This window comes from Artibeus jamaicensis, unplaced genomic scaffold (genome assembly GCF_021234435.1).
Source record: "Artibeus jamaicensis isolate MK-2021 breed Jamaican fruit bat unplaced genomic scaffold, CSHL_Jam_final contig_519, whole genome shotgun sequence".
NCBI lineage: Eukaryota > Metazoa > Chordata > Mammalia > Chiroptera > Phyllostomidae > Artibeus > Artibeus jamaicensis.
Genome location: NW_026521871.1, coordinates 17580250 through 17601034, shown reverse-complemented (window position 1 = coordinate 17601034; position 20785 = coordinate 17580250). Strand labels below are relative to the sequence as shown.

Below are 20785 nucleotides of genomic sequence, written 5' to 3'. Positions count from 1 at the left end.
AAGGGCACTGAACCCTTAGCAGCTTTAGAAGTAAGGCTACCAATATTTTATTGAACATCTATTTGTTGTACAGTCTTCAGCTCTGCATTTTCATCACATTTAATTATCATAATAAGCCTGAGTGGAAAGCATTATCATGCCAGTGAAGTTCAGAGATAAAAGTCATTTGCCCAGGGTCCTCTGGCCCAAATAACAGCTGGTACTGAACCCAGAAAGTTCCATTCTGAAGGCCGCATCCTCCATCCCCCTTCTCCTAAACACTACTTCAGGGCCAAGCCTCTCCTCTCTCCTCTACGCCCTCACCAGGGCAGCCCTCAATTTCCCAGGGTTTGAGAAAACTTCCCCAAGGGTAGGGTTGGGCTCTCAGTAGCTTAGACCAGCCCATTGTGGGTGAGGAACAGGTAGTAAGATTTAAGTTTCTCCATTTCCCAAGACCTTTCTTTATTTCCTGAGATGAATAAATAAATCAGTGATTGAGGGGTGGTGGGGTGAATACCAAACAGGAGCTGGCAGCATGCAGCTGGCAGGAGAAGACTGTGATGGGTTCATCCCTGAAGGGACCCACCTCCCCTCTCATCCTGGGCAGAGGCCAAGCTCACTAGCAGCCACTGTAAGGAGACACTTTTAAAAATCCACACACATTGTGAAGCCTGCCTGGTCCCCACAAGGCCAAGATCTTACGGCACTCACATTTAGGGATACTTCCTTACCCCAGGGGCTTCACCGGCCCAGGCCTGGGTACCTAGGCTGCTCCCTAGGCGGGTAGGGGCTGCTTATCCCATTCTCAAAAATAAAGCAAGCTGCCTCAAGCTGTCCAGGCAGGAGAGATGCCTGACTTCTTGAGGCAACCTGGGTGGTAGGAGATCCTAGAAGTGTGGCAGAGATTATCTGCCCTTGATGAAACCTTCCAGCACTCGGTCACTGCGCTCTGACAACCAGTAGCCGGTCATGGCCGCCACAGCCCCAATGAAGATGGCGGTGAAGACCAAGTCACCCTTGGCAGCCAGTGTGGCCAGTGCACAGATGATAACACCAAAGAACATTTGCTGCAGCACCACCAGCTCATCCTCCGTCATCTCTGAGAAAAAGCCTGCTGGCTCTGCAAAGAATAAGAGAAGTGCCTGCCACTCTTCAATTGCTGTAGTCTCCCACACACCCTGTCCTTGCTGCCACATGCCTGCTGGGCATGCCAGCACACAATGTTATTTGCTCCTGAGAACAACTCTAAGAGGAGCAGTAATTATCCCTGTCTCATTAAAAGGGAAACCGAGGCTCAGAGAGGTGAAGAGATTTGCCCAAGGCCATGTGGTGAGTGAGCTGCAACAGCATGTGTTATGCATACCAGCCAGCCTGCTTGGATTTGGCTCCCAGCTCTGCAGCCTGCTTGCCCTGTGGCTTTGGGCAAGGTGCTTCATTTCTCTGCATCCTAGTTTCCACTATGTAAAATGGGGAGGAAAAAGATACCTACAGCACTGGATTTCTTTTAGGGGTCAAGTAAATTAATACAGGTAACATGCTTGGAACAGTATTTCACGCGGGGTAAGAACTGTGGAAGCGATCGCTACTGTCATCATCATGTCCTCCATCTCACCACACCATGGCCTACAATAGTTCTCAGCAAACCAGGGCTAGGACTGGCCCCATTGGCCAGATGAGGAAAGAGGCTTGGGGACTTGATGGCAAGTCCAGTTTTCTTCTATCCTAGGGAGGTGCAAGGCCACAAAAAGCTACTCGGGAGATCAGATGTAGGCTTAGGGTCTCAACGCAACTGCATAGGGGCTGAAGCGGGGGAGGGGCAGAGCCTGTAACTGCCTGGAGAAGGGGTTTGCTGGGGGCCAGGTTAGAACTCACCTGGGATGTGCTCCTTCACACAGATGCCCTCGATCTGTTTGTAGCCCTCGGCACAGACACAACGGTAACTTCCCTCAGTGTTTTCACATCGCTCGTTCTCTCCTGGACACACCTCTGTCTCACACTCGTCCACATCTTGAAGAAGGGTGAGGAGGGATCAGAGCTCTGGCTGCCAGGGTCCCACATGTAGCACCCCTGACTCCATCTCTCACATCCTGACACCCTTCTGCCCAGGTAACATTCCACCCTTCCTTCCCCTACCCTGTCCGTGTCCCAGGCCCTCTCAATTCATGGTGGCAAGACACTCCAAGGTACCTATGGCCCATTGGCAGGAGACTCACCGAGACACTTGGAGCCCACCTGCTGGTAGCCAGGGCTACACTTCTTACAGCGGCCAGGCCCCGCCCCCATGCAGCCCAGGCAGGCCTTGGCACAGTCTGGAGAAGAGAGAAGAGAGATAAGACTAAGAACTGCCCCTAGGCCCAGGAGGATTCTGGGGCCCGAGAAGGCAGAAGTTTGGGGAGAGCAGGCGCGGAGCAGCTCCTACGCTTCCCATGTCCCCTCTTCTGCAGGGGTGGACACTCACCTCGGCACTCGTAGGAGCCCTCTGTGTTCACGCAGAATTGATCAGCTCCGCAGTTGGCTCGCTCTGTGCCACACTCATCAATATCTGTAGAGAGGCCAACAGGATGGGAAATTTCAATCCCTAGTTCACTAATAGGGAAGCTGAGGCAAGGACTGTTGGGGAATAGACTCGCCAGGCTCATCTGGTATGGCAGCAGCTGCAGGCTGTCCGCCAGCACGGGAGCAGAGGTGCAGCTGGACTCCAGGTGGCCCAGGCAGAGACTACATTTTCTAATTTGCCTTGCAGCCCAGGACGGCCTTGTGGTTGAGTTCTGGCCAACAGGATGTAAACAGAAGTGATGCGTTCCACTTTTAGCCTGGCTTTAAAACAATGGGCTTGGACCCATCCATGCATTTGCTTCCCTTTCTTATTTCCTGAGTGCTAGGTTGAGGTGCCCGTGATCGAGCCTCAACAACAAAGACAATAAATACCCAGTGGGATGACGGCACAGTAAGAAGGAAGGAATCTGTGTCCTTGAATGATTGTGACAAGTAGAGCTTCCCTGCCAGCCTGGACCACTTGCTTTGAGACTGTGATTTAAGATAAAAATAAACCTCTATATTCTTTAAGCCACAATCTTTGGGGATCTTTTTGTTACAGAACCTTAACCATTACTTTCACTCATATAAATGGCTAGGTTTGATGCCAAACCAAATCTCAAACCCAGGTTTCCTGACCCCAGTTCAGTATCCTCATTCCTCTGGCTAACCGTTCCTCAGTTTTCCAAACTTGGCCTAAGTGACATGTCTTCTAAGAAGCCTTTGCTGATTCCGTAACACCACCAAGCTGGATCAGGGACATCTCTCAGTATACAAAAATCAGTCCATATTCTAAGTGCCTGGTTGCTGTTTTGCCTTCCCAGCCAGGGCAAGGTCTCCATTAAGATGGGAGCTGTGTTGGTCTAGTTGTGCCCAGAGATGTGAGTACTAATGGAAAACCAAGCCAGAGCCCTTGCCCACCTCCCCAGATCTAGGGCACAGATCCACTCACCTACACACTTGAGGTGATGCAGGGCCCAGCCCTTCTTGCACTGTAAACAGTTTGATTCTTCGGGTCCTGAGCAGCGGGCACAGGGGCCAAAACAAGCTGGGTGGAATGGGAGAAGCATGAGGGCGGGCGGGCAGGTACCCCATCAGCCCCTCCCCAGAGCCTCGCCTCTTGGCTACCTACCCGAACATACCAGATGGCTGGCGTTGCGCTCCGCCTCAAAGTAGCCAAGGCCACACTGGCCACAGGCCTCACCCCCATAGCCGGCTTGACAGTCACAGTGCCCGCTGCCCCCTCGAGTCCCTTCCCCTTCACAATGCCCGTAGCCACCGCAGGGCTTCTCTGCGCCCCCAGGACAGGCTGTGGGCAGACACCAAACCGGGTGAGATTATAAAAATAATCTTGTACACAGAACGCATTAACATCTGGGGGGAGAAAACTGCATTCTAATAATAACATAATATTTTGTCATAAAATATTGCATGAAATTTACTTAACCACTACCCCATTGTGGAACAATTAGGTTATCTATACGTCTTTTCTTTTATGAGGGCTGAATTGACCATCTTTGCCACTAACTCTTTATCTGTAGCTTCTGGAGAGACTTTTCTAAAGGAGGCTACTAGTAAGTCTAGCTCCTGACTTCGGTGTGTGTAGAAAAAGGTGGTGATGCTGGGGGCTTCAGGACAGCCCCTGGGACCCTAGGAAGGCCCCCTAGGGATGGAGCCTGGTCTGATGCAGGCATGTGAAATGAGGGGTGCAAGTGGAGGCATTTCTCAAATACAAGATAAAAACCACAGCTGCATCTGACTCAGTCTAGCTCTGTATCTTGGCCCATCTCACCAGCCCTGTGAAGCAGATAAGAACCAAGGTCCCGAAGAGTTACCCAAGCAGCCTAAGTTCACACAGCCTGCTAGGGGAAGAGCCAGGACTGCAGTCCTGGCCTCAACAGTCCCCTCCCATCCTCCAAGAGGAACTTGGAGAACTCACGAAGGCAGGAGGGCCCGAAGGTTCCTGAAGGGCAGCAGAGCTTCAGGGAATCTGAGCAGAGCCACTGGAAGAGGTCTGGGGCTTCCTGCTGCCTGAGGTGGGGAGGTGGTGTGACAGCAAGCGGAGCTCAGACAGTGTCAGAGGTGATGCCCATTCCCCCGACCTCCCACAGAATCTGTGTCACAACCCATCCTGCATGTAAGACCCATAAAGCCACCTGACCAATGCCCTTTCCTCATTTGGCAGAGGGGTAAACTGAAGCTCAGAGTGAGAGCTTGGGTCCCTCAGCAAATCCTTAGCAGATCTGGGTCTGGAAGAAAGAGCCAAAACAGGACACAGTTCCTGGCATGCAACCCCCAGCCTGCTTCACCACGAGGCCCTGCCTGTGGCCCCCACCCCGGGAAAGCCCTCACACCACTCACTTGTGAAACCACCAGCTCTCCACCAGCTCCTCACTCAGCTCCAGTAGGCGGTGGCACTCGAAGTCTGACTTGCTGCACACGTTCTCAAGCACCTCTACCAGGCGGGTCTCACTGGCCAGACAGAGCGGCAGTGGTGGGAACACGTTCCACTGCACCCACACCCTCCCGAAGGTCTCCTCTCCCACCACTCCTCGTGCCACAACAGTGTCAAAGGAAAGGCCATGAGGCATAAGGGAAGGGACACTGGTTTTGAGAGTCGGATGGACCTGAATTCAAATCTAGTTGTGTGACCTTGGGCAAGCCAACATCTCTCGAACCTGTTTTCTCATGTGTAAAATGGGGACAATACCTCCTCTACAAGTTTGGTGTACAATCAATATCTGCATCTGCACAATGGAATACATACCCTTGCTGGGTCAATATAATTAGAAATATATTATATAGCAAGTATTAACGAGGATGCAGAAAAACTGGAATTCTCCTGTACTGTAAGTAAGAACAAAAAATGGTGCAGACACCGTGGAAAACAGTTTGGCAAACCCTTAATAAGTTACACATGAACTCATCATATGACTCAGTAACTGCACTCCAGAGTTTACACACAAATGGTGTTCAAACACAAACTGGTTCACAGATGTTCATAGCAGTACTATTCACAATAGTCAAAAGGTAGAAACAACCCAACTATCAGTGGAATGGTGAATGAATGGATAAACAAAATGTGGTATATCCACACAACAGAATATGATTAAGCCTTAAAAAGGAAATGAAGTGCTGGTATATGCTACAATATGGATGAACTTTGAAAACATTGTAAGTGAAAGAAGCCAGACATAAAAGGCTGCATTAGTGCAAGATCCCAACAGAATTAGCAAGTCCATAGAGACAGGAAGCAAATTAGTGGTTGTCAAGGGCTGAGGGGAAAGGAGAACGGGGAGGGGAGAATAAGGGAGTGACAGCTTAATGGATATGGAGTGTCTTTGGGGATGATGAAAATGTTCTGGAACTAGTGGTAAAGCTTGCACAACACTGTCAATGTACTAAATGTCTCTAGCCCTGGCTGGTGCAGCTCAGTGGGTTGAATGCTGGCCTGGGAACCAAAAGATCAACCGTTCAATTTCCAATCAGGGCATATGCCTGGGCTGCGGGCCAGGTCCCTCGTTAGGGGCACATAAAAAGAAATTGATGGATGTTTCTCTCCCTCTCTTTCTCCCTCCCTTCCCCTCTCTCTAGAAATGAATAAATAAAATCTTTTAAAAAATGTGTCTAATGGTAAATTTTATGTGTCATACATTCTACCTCAATAAAAACTAACATATATATATATATATATATATATATATATATATATATATATATCATATAATGTATATTGTTATATAAAGTGTCTGAAACAGTGCCTGGCATATGGGAGGAGGTGATTTAAAAGGAGAAAGAAAGAAAACCAGGAGCCAGCCATTAAAAGATGAAAGTTCCCTTAGGATTATTTTAGCCAATCCCCTCACTACCAAATAAAGAAACAGGCCTATTGAGGGAAAGGAAAATGACCAATGTTACATAATAAAACCAAACAGTTTAATTCTTAACCACAGACCTATGAAATAAGCAAAGCGAGTATTAATATTCCCATTTCACAGATGAGGAAACAGAAGCTTAGAGAGGTTAAGAGACCTTCCCAAGGATACCAAGGGTCGAAACTGACAGCCAAGTCTAACTCCAAGTTTTTGCTGACTCCTCCTCAATTCGATTTTGAAAATCTAGAGAGCCTAGGGCTCAGAACTTTCCATTCAATACAACCTCATCTTCATCTAAACCTAACTCAGAAGGACTGTTTAATGTGCCTCTCAGCCCAACATGTTCAAACAGAACACCCAGGTCCACCCCACCCCTACCCCTTCTCCTTCAGTTTTACCTGGAGGTAAATTTCAGAAAACGGCCTCACAGTTCAACCAGTTTGCTCAGGCCCAAAACCTAGTAAGCATCTTTTATTTTTATTTCTCTCAGACCACATAACAAATCCATATCAAGTCCTAGCAGTCTAACTGCAAAATACATGCAGAATTTGACCCCTTCTCACCTTGTTCACCACCATAGATAGCACACTAGCTCCTGCTACCTCCTTGCCTAGACCATGCATTAGCCTCTCAGTCTGTCTCCCTGCTTGCTCTGCCCCAGCCCTCTAATAGTTTCTACTTGTTACACAGCCACATGAGTAACAAGTATAAAAGTATAAATAAGACCACATCACTTCTGTGCTCAAAACCTCCCAATGGCCTCCCTCTACAGTCAGAAAGAAATCCAAACTCCTTTCTGTGGCTTTCAAGGCCTCTGCTTTCACCTTCTCTCACCCCATTCCAGCCACTTCTCAAACATGCCAAGCTCAGTCTCACTCTATCCACATCTTTTTCCTGATTGTTACATAGCTTGCTTCTTCCCTTCAGGTCTCTGTTCAGTGTCACACCTTGAACACCATGCCTCCCACCATTCTGTAGTCCATCCTAATGACATTATTTATTTCTCTATTCACTGTGTATCTCCTCTACAAAAATTTAAGCTACTTGGAGATGGGATTTTGCTTGCCTTATTTACTGCTGTACTATAGATATTCAGTGATATTTGTTGAATGAGTAATCACTCCCTAAGAGACTCTAGACCCCTACCAGTAGAGCAGAGACTGGGAGATGAGCTATGCAAACCTGTCCTTCTAGCCCCTTACCTGTCTTTGTATTTGGACAACTTCTCTTCCTCCCAGGCAGTATTTCCACCTCCAAAGTTGTCCCGGATGGTTCTCTCCAAGCCCTGAAAACGGAGAAAATTAGTAACACCTAAGTACAGAAGGACAGTGCCTGGCACATTCTATCACTTCAGTATCTCAGGGACCGGGAAACAGGCATGGAGAGGCAACCAGCCTAAGGCCATACAATTATTAAGTAACCATACGGACTTTCATGCCAGATCTCCCCATTCTCAATCACTTGCTATTGCAGCCAGGCCCCTCCCACCAACCAAGCTGCTGGTACACTCACCTTATTGAAGCTGTCGACCAGTCCCCGACATGTATGACACGGGTGGGGCTCAGTTGGCGGCGAAGACTGGGGAACAGCAGAGGGCTGGAGCCAAACTGGACCTGGGAGGCTGAAGAAGAGGCTCAGGCCCCAAACCAGACCTGGAACCAGGCCCCTCGGGGGTTGCGGGGCCATCTTTTCCCAGGCTGGGGACCTATAAATGGAGGGCATGCATAGAGTTCGCTGGAGGAGCCAGGTGAGAAAGAAAAGGGTCGGTTCTGAGGTGCCACAGGTCTGGGAGCCCAGATTTGTGATTATAAGAAATGGAGGCTGGACTTGGGTAGTCCAGAGGAGGGGGTATGGTGGGGAAATGAGCGGGAATGAGTTATCTTTGTTACCCTTGGGGAGGTATCCTGGACCCTTGGTAAGGAGGCAGGAATCAGCCCATGTTTTGGGGTCTGAATATGGGTTATAAGGAGCAGGATCAATGGAATTAGGGAGAATGAGTCAGATTCCAAGTACTGGGAAGAAGTAGCGGATGAAGATCCTGTGGGGAGGAGCCCGAATCCTGATCTAAAGGGAAGGGGTTAGGTTCAGGGCCCACAGGTGGCCAAGGCACAGCCCAAGAGTCGGCAGGGGAGGATCCCGATCCGCCTAGACTGCGGAAGAGAAAAAGACGACCCACCCAGCCTGCCGGCGCAGACTGCTCAACGTCCTCAGCACCAGCTCCACAGCCGCCTGCGTAAGACGTGCAGCCTCCGCCAGCCCCGCAGTCCGGAGGGCGGAGTCCACGCCGCAGCCAGTGGTGGCGAGCCATGTGCAATTGCGTCATTTCGCTACCGCCAACCAGAGGCGGCTTCGGGGTGCACCTGTCCTGTTTGTTAAAGGGCCGAGGGGACAGAGCGACGGGCGGCATACGAGGCTAGCCGCTCTGTCAGAGAGACACATTGGAGAGATATAGATGGAAAAATAGCATCTGCCTTTATTCAAGTCCTGTCCCCTGCCTCAGGTCCCATCTCCCGTCCTGCCTCTTGGGTCTCCGGGGACTGAAGGCAGCTGTTCAGGGCGGGCTGAAGGGCCTGGAACACTTGCTCAGCCTTGTTTGCAAGCCGCCTGTGACGGGGGGCACTGCGCCCCTGCAGGGCCCGCAGGAAGTCGGGCAACTGGGAGGGCAGGGCGAGGACGGGCACGGCGCGGAACAGAGCTGGCACGGCATCTGGGTGGAGCAGACTGTCGAAGTAGGCCCCGATGTAGCTGCCGGGCGCCCGGCCCTGCAAGAAGTCGGGCAGCACGCAGCTGAGTGAGGCGGCGAAGGCGTCTTGCGGGCCGTGAGCCCTAAGTGCCGACGCCCCATCCTGCAGCCACTCGCGGCACAGTGCCACAGCCCCGGGAGAGAAAAGCAAGACCACCACTCCGCCCTCCTGAAGGGTCTGGAGCCTCTGTGCGTGGAACCAGGCCAAGGGCCCTTGTGCGCTCAGTTCACGACGACTCCACAGGTCCACGACCACGCGTAACGGCAGCTGGCACAGCGCCGACGCCAAGGCGCCCACTAGGCGCTCGAAGGCTGCGTCTTCCGCTGAATAGAGGAGCAGAGCCAGGCGGCCCCTGGCGGCCGCTGTCAGAGAGAACAGAGCGAGAGGGGAGACGTGAGATGGCCTGAGGCCGGGCCCGCTGGGGGCGGCCCCCCGCCCGAAGTTTGCTCACACTCACCCCCCAAGCGGACATCCTCCTTCAAGAGCCTCAGCCACCCTGTTAGGGGAGAGGGGCGGAGGCAGAGGGTGTGCTGAGCCACTGCCTCCTCTCGGTGAACTCCCACCCCCGCTCCAGTCCTGCCCCTGGGGATTGGGGAGCCGGAAATGACTCACCTTTCGCATGGTCCTTTTTGAGAAGGAGGAGAAGGAAAAGCACAGCAGCAAAGAGAAGGCAGGCCAGCCACACCAGGGCCCAGCGCTGGTGGATATCTGGGAGAACCAGGGGAGGAAATGGGCTAGTTAGAGGCCTTACACTTTCACTCCACTTCATGAAGGAGAAAAACTGAAGGTCAGAGAAATGAAGTGACTTTCCCAAAGTCCATGTAGTGTTAGAGGCAGTATACATCATATGAATATATCAATAGGTCCATGACTCAGAGACCTTGGACAAGTGACTTCACTTTCTGCCTCAGTTTTTCACCTCTGTGAAATTGGAATGACAGCTCTGACTGGTACGGTTCAGGTGGCTGGGCATCGTCCGGAAAAGTGAAAAGGCCCCAGTTCACTGGGGCACGGTACTGAGGCAACCAATCCATGTGTTTCTCACATGATGATTCCCTCCTCACTTTCTCCCCCTCCCTTCCCCTCTCTCTAAAAATAAATAAATATTTTAAAAAATAAAATAAAATTGGGCCCTGGCTGGTGTAGCTCAGTGGATTGAGCGCGGGCCTGCGAAGTAGATGATCGTGGTTTGATTCCCAGTCAGGGCACATGCCTGGGTTGCAGGCCAGTTCCCAGCAGGGGATGCACCAAAAAAAAACAACTATACATTGATGTTTCTCTCCTTCTCTCCTTCCCTTCCCCTCTAAAAATAAGTGAATAAAATCTTTAAAAATAAATAAATAAAATTGGGATAACAATAGTACCTACTGATAGGGCTGCTGTGAGAACTACATATATTGATAAACATAAAGCACTTAGAATGCCAGGCCAGAAGTTCTCAAATGTCAGCAATATTATTTTCCCTTAAGCTGAGGATGGCTGGGTCCTTGACTTCACTCTCCTGAATACCTGCAACAGCCTTCTGATATCCCTGACTGCTTTTTTGTCTCCAGTTCATTCACCACATGGCAGAGATCTTTTTAAAAATACGGACCTGATTATGTAGCCTTTCTGGAAGCTCCTGCTGCTCTTAAGTTAAATTCCAAATTCCTTACATTGGCTCCCAAGGTACCTACATGGCCCTGATATCCTCATCTTATGACCGGGGCCTGCCTGTCCCACAGTCATCCCACAGTCTTCACAAAAATGGGTCTCTACCTCCTTCACCTTGATCAGGCTTTGGAGTGCAGCTTCAATGTTTCCCCTGAACTCTTCACCCCACTGAGGTTAGGTTCCTCTTATATGTAGTCATGGCTTTGGATAGTTTTCCTTTATAGAGAATGTTTCAATAACTCACACTTACCAAATGTAAGTGATTTGGGGCTAATGTCTTTCTAGCCTTCTACAGCTGGGGTAGGGGGAAGGGATTGTGTCTTGGTGATGCCGGAATTCCTTGCAAGCTCTCCTCCTGGTTTCTGAATGAAGGAAGGAATGACCCTCTGATGTATCTGAGCCACGGAAGGACAAGGCCTTTGTGTGTGCTGCCCCCAAGAATGGTCCCTGGCAAGATTCCAGCTCCTCTAGAGCTGTGGAGAGGAAAGGAGGTTCTTATAATACTCACACTTGTCCATGGGGCAGGCCCACAGTGCTCCCAGTTCATCATCCCATAGCTGTAAGACACAAACAAATCCAAGTGCACAGCTCTCAGCTTATCGTTCAGCACTCACCAAGTTCTAGCCAGCCTGATCTCCAAGTTCCCAGCCTCAATTACGCATTATCCCCCTACACACAGCAGGTTCCCTCAAGCTGCTCTGCCTTTACCTGTGCTCTGCCTACTGCCTGGACTGTGTCTTCCTCTAGGCCAGATCTGGCCCATGTGAAGAGACACTTCCTTGAAGTACCCCGCTCCCAAAACCAGCACTTAGCACATGAGAATGTTATCTGTTTATGGATTTTTAACCAGCAGTGAGCAACCTGGGGACAGGAGCTATGCTTCTTCAACTCTTAGCCTCCCCAGGACTGGATACAAAAAGCACACAAAAGGATAGTGGGTGGGTGCTAGGAGGATGGTGAGGGGGCCTCTACCTAGGAGGGGTGAGAGTCTCCCTGGTGCCCTCTGCTAGGCACAGGAAGAAGTGGAAGAGGCCAAAGGTACAGTGTCAGGACAGTTGCCTTTGGGCACTGGGGCAGGGCTCTCCTGCCACCTACTCACCTGCAGACACTGGCCTGACTGCAGGTCTTCTAGTAACTGCTCTCCAAAGCGAGCTGCCCTCTGCCAAGCCAAGGGGTAGGGGGCTGTCACCTAGGGGCACCACACCTAGGAGACCTCCAGGCTGCAGCTGGGCAGAATGAAGGGGAAGGAGGGTGCTGGGGCTGGGAGATTTCTGAGAGGCCACTGAGAACAGGGCCCAGGTCTGAATCACTCCCATGTTCCCAAAGACCAGCACAGAGCCTGGCATAGAGGAGGGAAAAACTGAACAGAGGGAAAATTCGAGACCAGGTCTGAGATGGAGCTGGAGAGGTGCATGGAAGAGAGCCCACCCGCCCTCACCGTGGAGGCCTTGCTGAGTAGTGGGGTGCAGCCACTGGGTTCCAAGGCACAGAGTGATCTGTTGTCCTGGGGGCCTCGTGTCTCCACCAGCAGCATATCATCCTTGAGGGGACCCAGGGAGTCTGAAAGGGATGAGTCCACTCTAAGACCCAACCTTGCTGGGAGCTGCCGTGTGCCATCCATGCCTGAGCTTCACCCCAGGAGCTGGCACATTCAGGATGCACCCCTATCGCAACCGCCCTGCCCCAGCCTTGTGCCAGCCCCACTCACCGGACCACAAGCACTCTTGCAGCTGCAGTTTCTCCCAACTTCTCACCTGCTTGGAAGGGGTCAGGGTTAGGGGCACAAAGAAAGACAAGAGCCAAGGCCAGAAAGACCTGAGAAGAGAAGGGATAGGCAAGGGGAAGACTGTTGGGTTGGGGGAGTCTGCACTCTGGACCCGACCTTACGCAGATCTGGGTTCCAGTCTGGGTGATTAGGAGTGACTCCATCTTTCTCAGCCTCAGCCTTGTGAGGTCATCTGTGGTAACAGGATGTATGACCCTAAATTAGCTCTTTTTACACCTGACAAGACATTTTATACATTTCCCTCTAATTCCCTTCTCAAAAAGGCCTCACCTGACCACCCCACTTGAAATTGCAACCTCAATCCTCCCTTATCCTCCCCGCTTTTCTCCACAGTATTTATATACAATTTTGACTTACTATAATAATTTACTTATTATATCTATTACCTGCCTTTCCCCATTAGAACATAAACACTCTAAGAATGGAAATATTTATTGGTTTTATTCACTGACATCTACCCCAAGTACCTAAAACTGTGCTTGGCACATAGTAGATATTCAACAAACCTTCTTTTTTTTAGATTTTACTTATTTATTTTTAAAGCACAGGGAAGGAAGGGGGAAAGAAAGGGAAGGAAACATCGATGTGTGAGAGATACATCCTCTCACATGCCCCCAAGTGGGGACCCGGCCTGGCAACTCAGGTATGTGCCTTGACTGGGAATCCAGCCGATGACCCTTCAGTTCACAGGCCGGCACTTAATCCACTGAGCCATACCAGCCAGGGCAATATTCAACAGACCTTGAATGAGTATGTTTATAATCATTCTGTGAAGTTATAGAGCAACCAGTTATACAGATATGGAAATAGGATAATGATAGCAATAATAAAAGCAGCTATTATTTGTTGAGCATTTAGTCTGTGCCAGTCCCTAAAGTGAAGCACTTCTCTTACATAATCTTCATAACCAGTCTATAAAGTGGTTACTACTATCATTCCCATTGAACAGATGAGACTGACCTTCGGATGAGACTCACTTCGGTGAAGTGACTGACTCTGGGTCCCTGGCACTGCTAAGGTAAATGTAGTGGAACTCCTAAAGAGGAAGCCTATAATGACTCTGCTCCAGGGACCCAAGGATAAAGTTAGTCCAGAAGACCGAGCCTTGTCTGGGAGTCTACGCAGGGTAGGAGGACGGTTGGTCCTGCCCCAACACAGGGCTCTGGCCGCCCCTTCTTACCTGGACGCAGAGATTGGGGTGGCTTTTCAGCAACGGGAACTCAAGGGCCTTCTACGTAAGAGGGGAATGGGTGGAGTCATGAAAGGTGTCCTCCTGGTCTCGCCTTCCTCCCTTAACCTCGCTGTCTCACTTACGTTCACAGTGACATTTTCTCGGGGCAGCGGTGGGGCCAGCGGCTGGCAGGAGCCCCAGCCCGGTACCTGCCAGCACAGTGTGGCCTCAGCGGGCAGCGAGCATGGCGCGTCCAGACGCCAGCCCCGCGGGGGCAGCAGCTGCAGCCTGACAGCGCGCCAGAGGTTGCGGTGTGCGCGGGGATCTGCAGGGAGAGGGCGTGGTCACTGCGTGCCCCGCACCTGTCAGCCTCCCACCCTGGCTGGACCATGCAGGTACTCTCACCGTTCATAAAGGGGCAGATGCTCGTTCTAACGGAGTCGGGCTCTAGAGGCCACACCTGTAAACGAAAAAGGGCTCCACTGGTGAGATCACCCCAATCAACCCTCCTGAAAGCACACGCCAGGCCCTCTGCTAGGCACTGGGGACATATTCATTTGACCGTTGACCGATACGTCAGGAACACTCGCCTGCTCTTTCACCCTTCGCAAGGCCCTAGAGATGCCCACATTTATTCTTTCAGACAACCCTACGTCAACATCTGGAAATATCTTCACTTAACAAACATTTGTCTTAGCCCTGTGGGAGGTACTAGGGACATTCACTAATTAAATCCACAACCACTTTGTGAGAACCTACTATGTGAGTCTCAGGCACTCACTGTCCTGGGTGTAAAGACACATTCATTTATTCTTTTGATAGACGTTCAGAAGGCACCATTATGTGCTTAGCCCTGTGCTAAGCACTAGAGATAATACTGTATCAATTTATTCAGCAAACCTCTAATTAAGAACACTTATTATGTGTCAGGCATTGTGCAAGGCTCTGGGGGAGTTACTAAATATGAATTAGCTATTGTCTCCTTGACTTCAAGGACACAACAAATTCACCATGACAATAGGGATAAAATGTACATAAATTAATAAGTTGGTCACTCATTTATTGTCTGTTGTATGCAAGAAGAAATGAGACAGATACCCAAATAAAAAAGGAAATGATAAATAGCAAGGAAGGACAGAAGTACAAGGAGGTGTGTAGAAAGCAGAGGCCTGGAGATTGGGGAAACTTTGGGAAAGCAGTAACATGCGAGCTGGAAAGATTTGGTTGTATGGCAAAGAAGTGTGGTCATTTCCGGTAGTGGGAACCACCTGAGCAAAAAGCACAGAGGTGGCTGTGCCTTGATGAGTAGCTCCGTGTGTATGGAACAAAATTCCCATCAAGGGGAATCATGGGAAAAACAGTGGAAAGGGTCCAGTTGGGGATCAAAAGATGGGACCCAGAATGCTAGGGAAGTTCTGGGAAAGGAGGTGGGATGGGAAGTTATTGAAACATTCTAGATGAAAGGAGCCCAAACTGGGCTGAAATGGAGAGTAGAGGGGAAGAGAAAGAGAGAGGTTAATGTCAGAGGTCAAATAGACAGGACCTGATGACCAACTGAATGTGCAATCAGAGGGAGGGGAAGAGCCAGCATGTATAAGCCTAGATGTGGCACACATTAGAAGCCTTCCTTCTAATAGTTCTATAAAGCTGGTACTGTTATTCTACCCATTTCACAGATAGAAAACAGGCTCGGAGAGGCAAAATGACTTGCCAAAGGTCACGCAGCTACCAAATGACAAGAGTCAGGATTCAAACCAGTCTGTGTTCATAGCACATGCTCTAACACTACAGGGGAGCACAAAGGGGGAAACTGGAGGAGTAGAGGAAGGCTTCAAGAAGGAGGTGACATCTGAATCAAACATAAGTGGGAATCCTGTGGATGGAGGATCAAAGCATTCCGGGCATGTAACAAGCAGAAGGCACAAGACAGCCAAAGGTTAAGGGAGGGCCAGTCACCCTAGGGAGCTATAATTTTGAGCTCAAAGAGGAAGGTGGAGAATAATGAGACAAAGACAGAGCTACCCCCTCACCAACTCCCCCGGCATCCGGCTAGGCTCTGCTCCTACCTGAATACAGAGACAGGGAACCAGGTCTGTGTGGTTCAAGGTAATGCTCTGTGGCCCAGTCTGTGGGACAAGCAAAAGTGGGGGAAGTTGGAGAAGATAAGGAAGAAGGGAAGACTGGAGGCCAAAGTTAAGGAAACCAGGCATGCAGTGGTTCCCCCAGCAACACTCCTTGCTTTGGGCGTGGGTCGCTGTGTCCTCTTTAAGGGTCCCCTTGCATCCTTAGCATGGGCATCAACCTTGAGTGGGAATGGACCTGGGAGGGGAGGTCTCACTAGGTTTCTGTGCCACCATGGTTTTGTAGCGTTCTGGGCCTGGTTCCAGTACAGGGAGAGGCCAAAGCGCTGCTTCTCAGGGACATCCAGCACCAGGTGCACATCCTCGCCATCTGCAGACACATTTAGCCAGGGCAGGGCTGTGGGGGGACACCAAAGAGAGACTTTCTTCACCTCTTCTGCACACCCAAGCCTGGGCCGTACCCATCGACTAACCCTTTGGAGTTCCCTTCAAACCCTTTAGACTAGGAGGCCCCTTGAGGATGGAGCCAGTGTCCCCATCTCAGACCAGGCTTTGTCCCAGCAGCTGGGGACTGAGCTCATGTAGGCCCCAGTACGTGGTCTTGAAAGCACCCTCTCCTTGCTTCTCCCTCTGCAGCCAGAAGAATCCTGTAACCACTGTGAAGTAAATCATTCTTCTGTACTCTGAACCCTTTGATGCCACCCCCACCCCAGTTACTCTCAGAGTACAAGAAGTAATCCTCACAAAGGCTTGCAAGGCCCTATCCAATCTGGCTGCTGTGACCCCTGTAAACTCATCTCCTAGCACTAATTAATCTGCTGCAGATGCACTCGCCTCCTTCCTAATACTGAAACACACCAGACATACTCCTGCCGCGGGCCCTTTACACTCGCTGTTTCCTCTGAACGGAACCCTCTAGAGTGAGGCTGTGCCTGACAGCTGCAACTCCCAACCTCCCTAGCCCCCTTTCCTGCACTTTCTCCCGAGTATCTAACTATTGCCTATTTCACATCTCCATGTGTTTATTGTGTCCTCCCTTACCCTCACCTTGACCCTGACTCCCATCTAGAGTATCAGCTCTACGAGGCCAGGGATTTTTGTCAGTTTTGTTAGTTGATTTATTTCTAGTGCCTAGAGCTATGCCTTGGACAGAGTAAATTACTCAATGACTATCTGTTGAATAAGTGAATCAGTGTGTAACTGAATGAGTGATGACATGAAACGCACAATGTGTATCTGTATCATCAAAGCTCTGAGGTTGAATAGTCTTTAATGGATTATCAGGAACAGCCAGGCCAAATTTAAGATGAAAAGAATCAAAAAGAAAATGAAGTTGAAATCATTTGAGTTAAAAAAATCACAGTGTGTATATTTTGATCTGGGTGGTATTTGTGCAAATACATACATATATAAAAATGAATGGAACTAGACATTAAAATTTGAGCACTTTACATACTTTCCCATATGTATATTATACTACAATAAAGAAGAAAATACAAAAATCTTAAATAGTTCATGGAAAAAATCAGAACCGTGGCTTTTTTAGCCCTTATTTTATGATCTAGTATTATTGTTATTTGATACTTAGGGAGAGTGCACCATAACCTGGACAACACTTTGGGCCCTGTCAAGATGGGCCTCTAGATGTTCCTGGTGTTAATTAATATTTGTTACAGGAAATGAGAAATTCACCTTTACGTTCCCAGCACCTGGCACAAAGTAGGAGCTATTATAGTTCATGTGTGATAAATGAAGGAATGAATGAGCACGTGAATGAGCTCTGCAAGTTTCTGGGATGTGGCAGCCCAGGCCTGAAGCCACCTCCAAGGGTTTCTCACACTACAGACCCTGGCCTTCCCTCCTCCAGCCCCGCTGGCCCTGGCCCCTACCCCAGCAGCTCTGGATGCTGTCCCGGACTTCGAGCCCTCTGCAGTCTGGGGAGAGATCACAGAAAAGCCTCCAATGGCGCTGGGGACCAAGGAAAGAAGAGGGGACAGCCCAACTCATGGGGAGCTCTGGGAAGGGCTCCCTGTCTCCTAAGTACCACCCACATTTACCTGGTGCCCAAAGCACCTTCCACAGGGGCAGGGAGGCCATGTGGCCTGGGGAGAAGAGGCATGAGGAACTGACTCTGGGGAGGATGGGCGCTGCCTGAGGGTGGACAGGACTACAAAGGGGGTGGAAGCAGAAGGGGAGTGGCCAGAGGCGAGAGAGACGAGGGAAGCAAGGACTTGGGGCCCCTGAGAAGCTCTGGAGCCACTTACCAGGCAGCTGTCGTGTGAAATTGAGTTCCTTCTGGTACCTGGGCTGAGTGTAGGACCAGATTCGCACCTCAGCCCCTAGAGCAGCCTCAAAGCAGTCAAATACTACAGAGCCCTGTGAGGAGATGGGTGGCAGAAGGCTCTGTGGTATCGGGCTCAGAATCCATTACGAGGGCATGGGTTCCTCTGCATGGATCACTCCTTCCTTCCCCCTTTCCCCAGCCAATGATTATACTCATACTGTGTGGCCTAAATTCTGCCACTGAAGTTTCCTTCAATGGCTCCCAATTCTAAAGCACACATCTCAATATGGGTATCAGCAGGGCAGGGATAGGGCCCTAGCTACCTGAGTTCCTGCACAAACTCCAGCTGTTCTGGATCACATGGCCAAAGCTAAGGTGATGAGAAACCCCTCCCCACAGAGGTGGGTCTCTGAGGCACACCCAGGGCCTCAGTGGTCCTCACGATTGCTCCGTGAGGTGGGCAGGAGATGTTCTCTCACTCAACAACTTTCCAGATCAGAGGAGATTGGCTGGGGGTAGGAGAGGAAGTCGAAGGGTTTGAGTGATTTGGCCCAAGTGGAGAGACACCTACTGGGACAGCCCAGCACGCTGCACCACAGCAAACACACGGGGCAGATGGTACACACGGGGCAGATACGGTAAAAGGCAGGAAGACCAGAGAAGCGGATCCAGCCCACAGACTGTCCCTCCCCGACTCTCACTTTCTCTGCCTGGCGTTGTTACCTCATTAAATTCTCACAACATCCATATGAAATAGGACTATTCTTATTGCCACCTTACAGACAGGAAAACTGGGGCGTAAAGGGCACAACCCCGACGGGAGTCGGGACTTCAGGAGATAATGCACGCGGGAGCACTTTATAGACTTCATATTCAGAAGATGGTTATTATTATTATTTTGCATACCACAGACTGACCAGGCTGCACGAGGGCAGCGGGCACTTGCACCTCCAGCAGGACGCAGCGGGCAGTAGGGTAGGCCTGGAAGGAGAGCACTACCTGGGCCTGGAGAGAGCCTGTGGGCAACAGGGGAGGGGGCTGGTCAGGCCCGGGGGCTGCAGACAAGGCCCTGGTGGCGGGGGGCTGGGCCGGCCCGGTTCTCCTCACCATTCCGAGGCTCCTTGAGCTCTGGATCAGCTGCTCTTCCAAATTGTTCCTCATCTTCAGGCTCTTCCCAGTGCCCTGGAAGGACTGGAGAGCAAGGCCCGGGTCAGGCCTCTTGCTCTTTTGGGTTTGGCTTCCTTCCAGAAAGTTCATGAGGGGAAGCAGGGGCCAGGTGTAGGGCCTAGGGACCAGGTGGGGAGACCAGACTGGCCTGGGGGTCCTTTGACCGGTGTCCTCCAGGAGACTGTCATCCAGGAGGATGTACAGTGCCATCTGACGGACTGCCTGACCCTCAGTCCCACACCGAATACATTCACGTGTGCACACGGATGGCATGCTCACCATGCACAGCCAAGTGGACGACCACACGAACACAGAGGTCACAGTCAGTCTCCTGATGGCACCTGAGCACCAGCTCTGTCTGTAGGCGTGTGGGCACCAGCACAGGTCCTGGGGCAGACACTATGCTCCCAGGCAGGCAGAGCACGTCACCATCTGTGAGTGAAGGGCAGGGTGGGAGCTGAAGCCCTTCTGAACCCAGGGTTTGGTTGCACCTCATACCCCCAGAAGGCCAAGGAGCTTGGGATCTTCCAGGGCTGAAGGTGGGCCATGAGGGCATGGGACGTGGGACTGGGTATTAATATTTATTAATTCCAGGAACATCTAGAGGCCCCTCTCCCTTCCACCAACCTAGGAAGTTCTTTTCTCTCTAAAAGTAGGACTACTCACCCCACAGGTGGCAGGAGAGGCCCTGGGAAGGAGGTAAAGGAGAGTCAGAGTTTATGGTCCTGCATCTAACAAACCATCTTTCCTGGCTTGAGACCCCTCCTACCTCTTTCTGGGGCTCCCTATTCTAAGCTCATTCCAGGAGACAAACACAGCTCTTGCCCCCTCCCCATTCTTACCCCATCAGTACCAGCCAGACCAGCCAGGGCAGTTCTGGTGGTGGTGGCGGTGACAGGAGCCTGGCTAGTATCCTGACAGGCCTCAGACTGAACCATGAGCCCTCCCCAGCCCTCCTGGGGTCCCAAGACTCACCGGAGAGCAGCGAGCAGCGTCCTGAGGCCCCACAAGCTTCTCCAGAGAGAGGACCATGGGGCTTGGGCCCAGTGCCAAGGACAGCAGGAACCAGGGCACAGGCATCTTCCAGGTGCCAGGTGGCACCCAGGCCCCAGGCCCTGTCCTGCCCCCCCAAAGGGGGGGGCAGACACCTCACCTCTGCTCCCACTTAGTCCAGAGCGTTTGGGCAGGAGACACCAGAATCTCTCCCCAGCCTCCAGGGTCCCAGAGCTGGCTAGCTGACACACTCCCTCTCCTGTAGTCCTGACTCCAGTCTCAGTCCCAGCCAAAGTGCTTTCGTTTTTGACTCCTGGCAGGCAACTGGCTGTTCCCGCCCCACCCTGTCCCTCCCACCAACACCAGAACTGGGAGCCAGCAGCCTCACCTCCTTCTTTTCCTCCTCCCTCTCCTCCTCCCCTGCTGACAGCTGGCTGGGAGGGCCACCGGAGATGGGCGGTGGCAGCCTGGCCTCTTGGCTAAGAAAGCTCTTACTCACCCTGGGAGTCCCTAAGGA

At 51.1% G+C, this 20785-nt stretch overlaps 2 protein-coding genes across 9 annotated transcripts; both read right to left on the bottom strand.

The window, feature by feature from the left end:
• Positions 1-20: 20 nt before the first annotated feature.
• Positions 21-8669, bottom strand: CRELD1 (cysteine rich with EGF like domains 1). Of its 4 annotated transcripts, none has more exons than XM_037134738.2 (11): positions 8566-8669; positions 7902-8094; positions 7592-7674; positions 4876-4986; positions 4454-4545; positions 3647-3823; positions 3467-3562; positions 2438-2521; positions 2193-2288; positions 1852-1986; positions 21-1099 (listed from the first exon to the last, which is right to left on the bottom strand). In XM_037134738.2, the coding sequence occupies exons 2-11, from the start codon at positions 8073-8075 to the stop codon at positions 885-887; spliced, it is 1263 nt and encodes a 420-aa protein (XP_036990633.2). In that variant the 5' UTR covers positions 8076-8094; positions 8566-8669; the 3' UTR covers positions 21-884. The 4 variants fall into 4 exon arrangements, with proteins under 4 accessions (XP_036990633.2, XP_036990635.2, XP_036990632.2 ...); XM_037134740.2 differs by lacking the exon at positions 8566-8669 and adding an exon at positions 8279-8539; XM_053669474.1 differs by lacking the exon at positions 21-1099 and adding an exon at positions 1133-1436.
• Positions 8670-8838: 169 nt separating this feature from the next.
• On the bottom strand, positions 8839-20586 carry IL17RC (interleukin 17 receptor C). Of its 5 annotated transcripts, none has more exons than XM_037134733.2 (19): positions 20251-20586; positions 19942-19963; positions 19555-19707; positions 19216-19299; positions 19015-19124; positions 18089-18200; positions 17714-17758; positions 16082-16194; positions 15810-15869; positions 14149-14203; positions 13887-14068; positions 13753-13803; positions 12495-12540; positions 12225-12346; positions 11886-11945; positions 11295-11343; positions 9746-9841; positions 9591-9629; positions 8839-9495 (listed from the first exon to the last, which is right to left on the bottom strand). In XM_037134733.2, exons 1-19 carry the CDS (start codon positions 20353-20355, stop codon positions 8867-8869), a joined length of 2133 nt encoding a protein of 710 aa, XP_036990628.2. In that variant the 5' UTR covers positions 20356-20586; the 3' UTR covers positions 8839-8866. The 5 variants fall into 5 exon arrangements, with proteins under 5 accessions (XP_036990628.2, XP_036990627.2, XP_036990629.2 ...); XM_037134732.2 differs by having other exon boundaries at positions 16082-16221; positions 20251-20585; XM_037134734.2 differs by lacking the exon at positions 9591-9629 and having other exon boundaries at positions 16082-16221.
• Between the last annotated feature and the right edge of the window lie 199 nt (positions 20587-20785).

What these genes read in the sequence shown, in the direction of transcription:
- CRELD1 (XM_037134737.2), bottom strand. Translation starts at nt 8,111, where the DNA reads ATGCCCTCCATTTATAGGTCCCCAGCCTGGGAAAAGATGGCCCCGCAA. An exon ending in TGGTCGACAGCTTCAATAAG is followed by an intron (nt 7,675 to 7,901) that starts GTGAGTGTACCA and finishes CTCCGTTTTCAG; the next exon opens with GGCTTGGAGAGAACCATCCG. An exon ending in TTGTCCAAATACAAAGACAG is followed by an intron (nt 4,987 to 7,591) that starts GTAAGGGGCTAG and finishes CTGTCTGGCCAG; the next exon opens with TGAGACCCGCCTGGTAGAGG.
- IL17RC (XM_037134732.2), bottom strand. Translation starts at nt 20,355, where the DNA reads ATGCCTGTGCCCTGGTTCCTGCTGTCCTTGGCACTGGGCCCAAGCCCC. An exon ending in ACCCCAATCTCTGCGTCCAG is followed by an intron (nt 12,541 to 13,752) that starts GTAAGAAGGGGC and finishes CCTTCCAAGCAG; the next exon opens with GTGAGAAGTTGGGAGAAACT. An exon ending in GCAAGAGTGCTTGTGGTCCG is followed by an intron (nt 12,347 to 12,494) that starts GTGAGTGGGGCT and finishes CATCCCTTTCAG; the next exon opens with ACTCCCTGGGTCCCCTCAAG.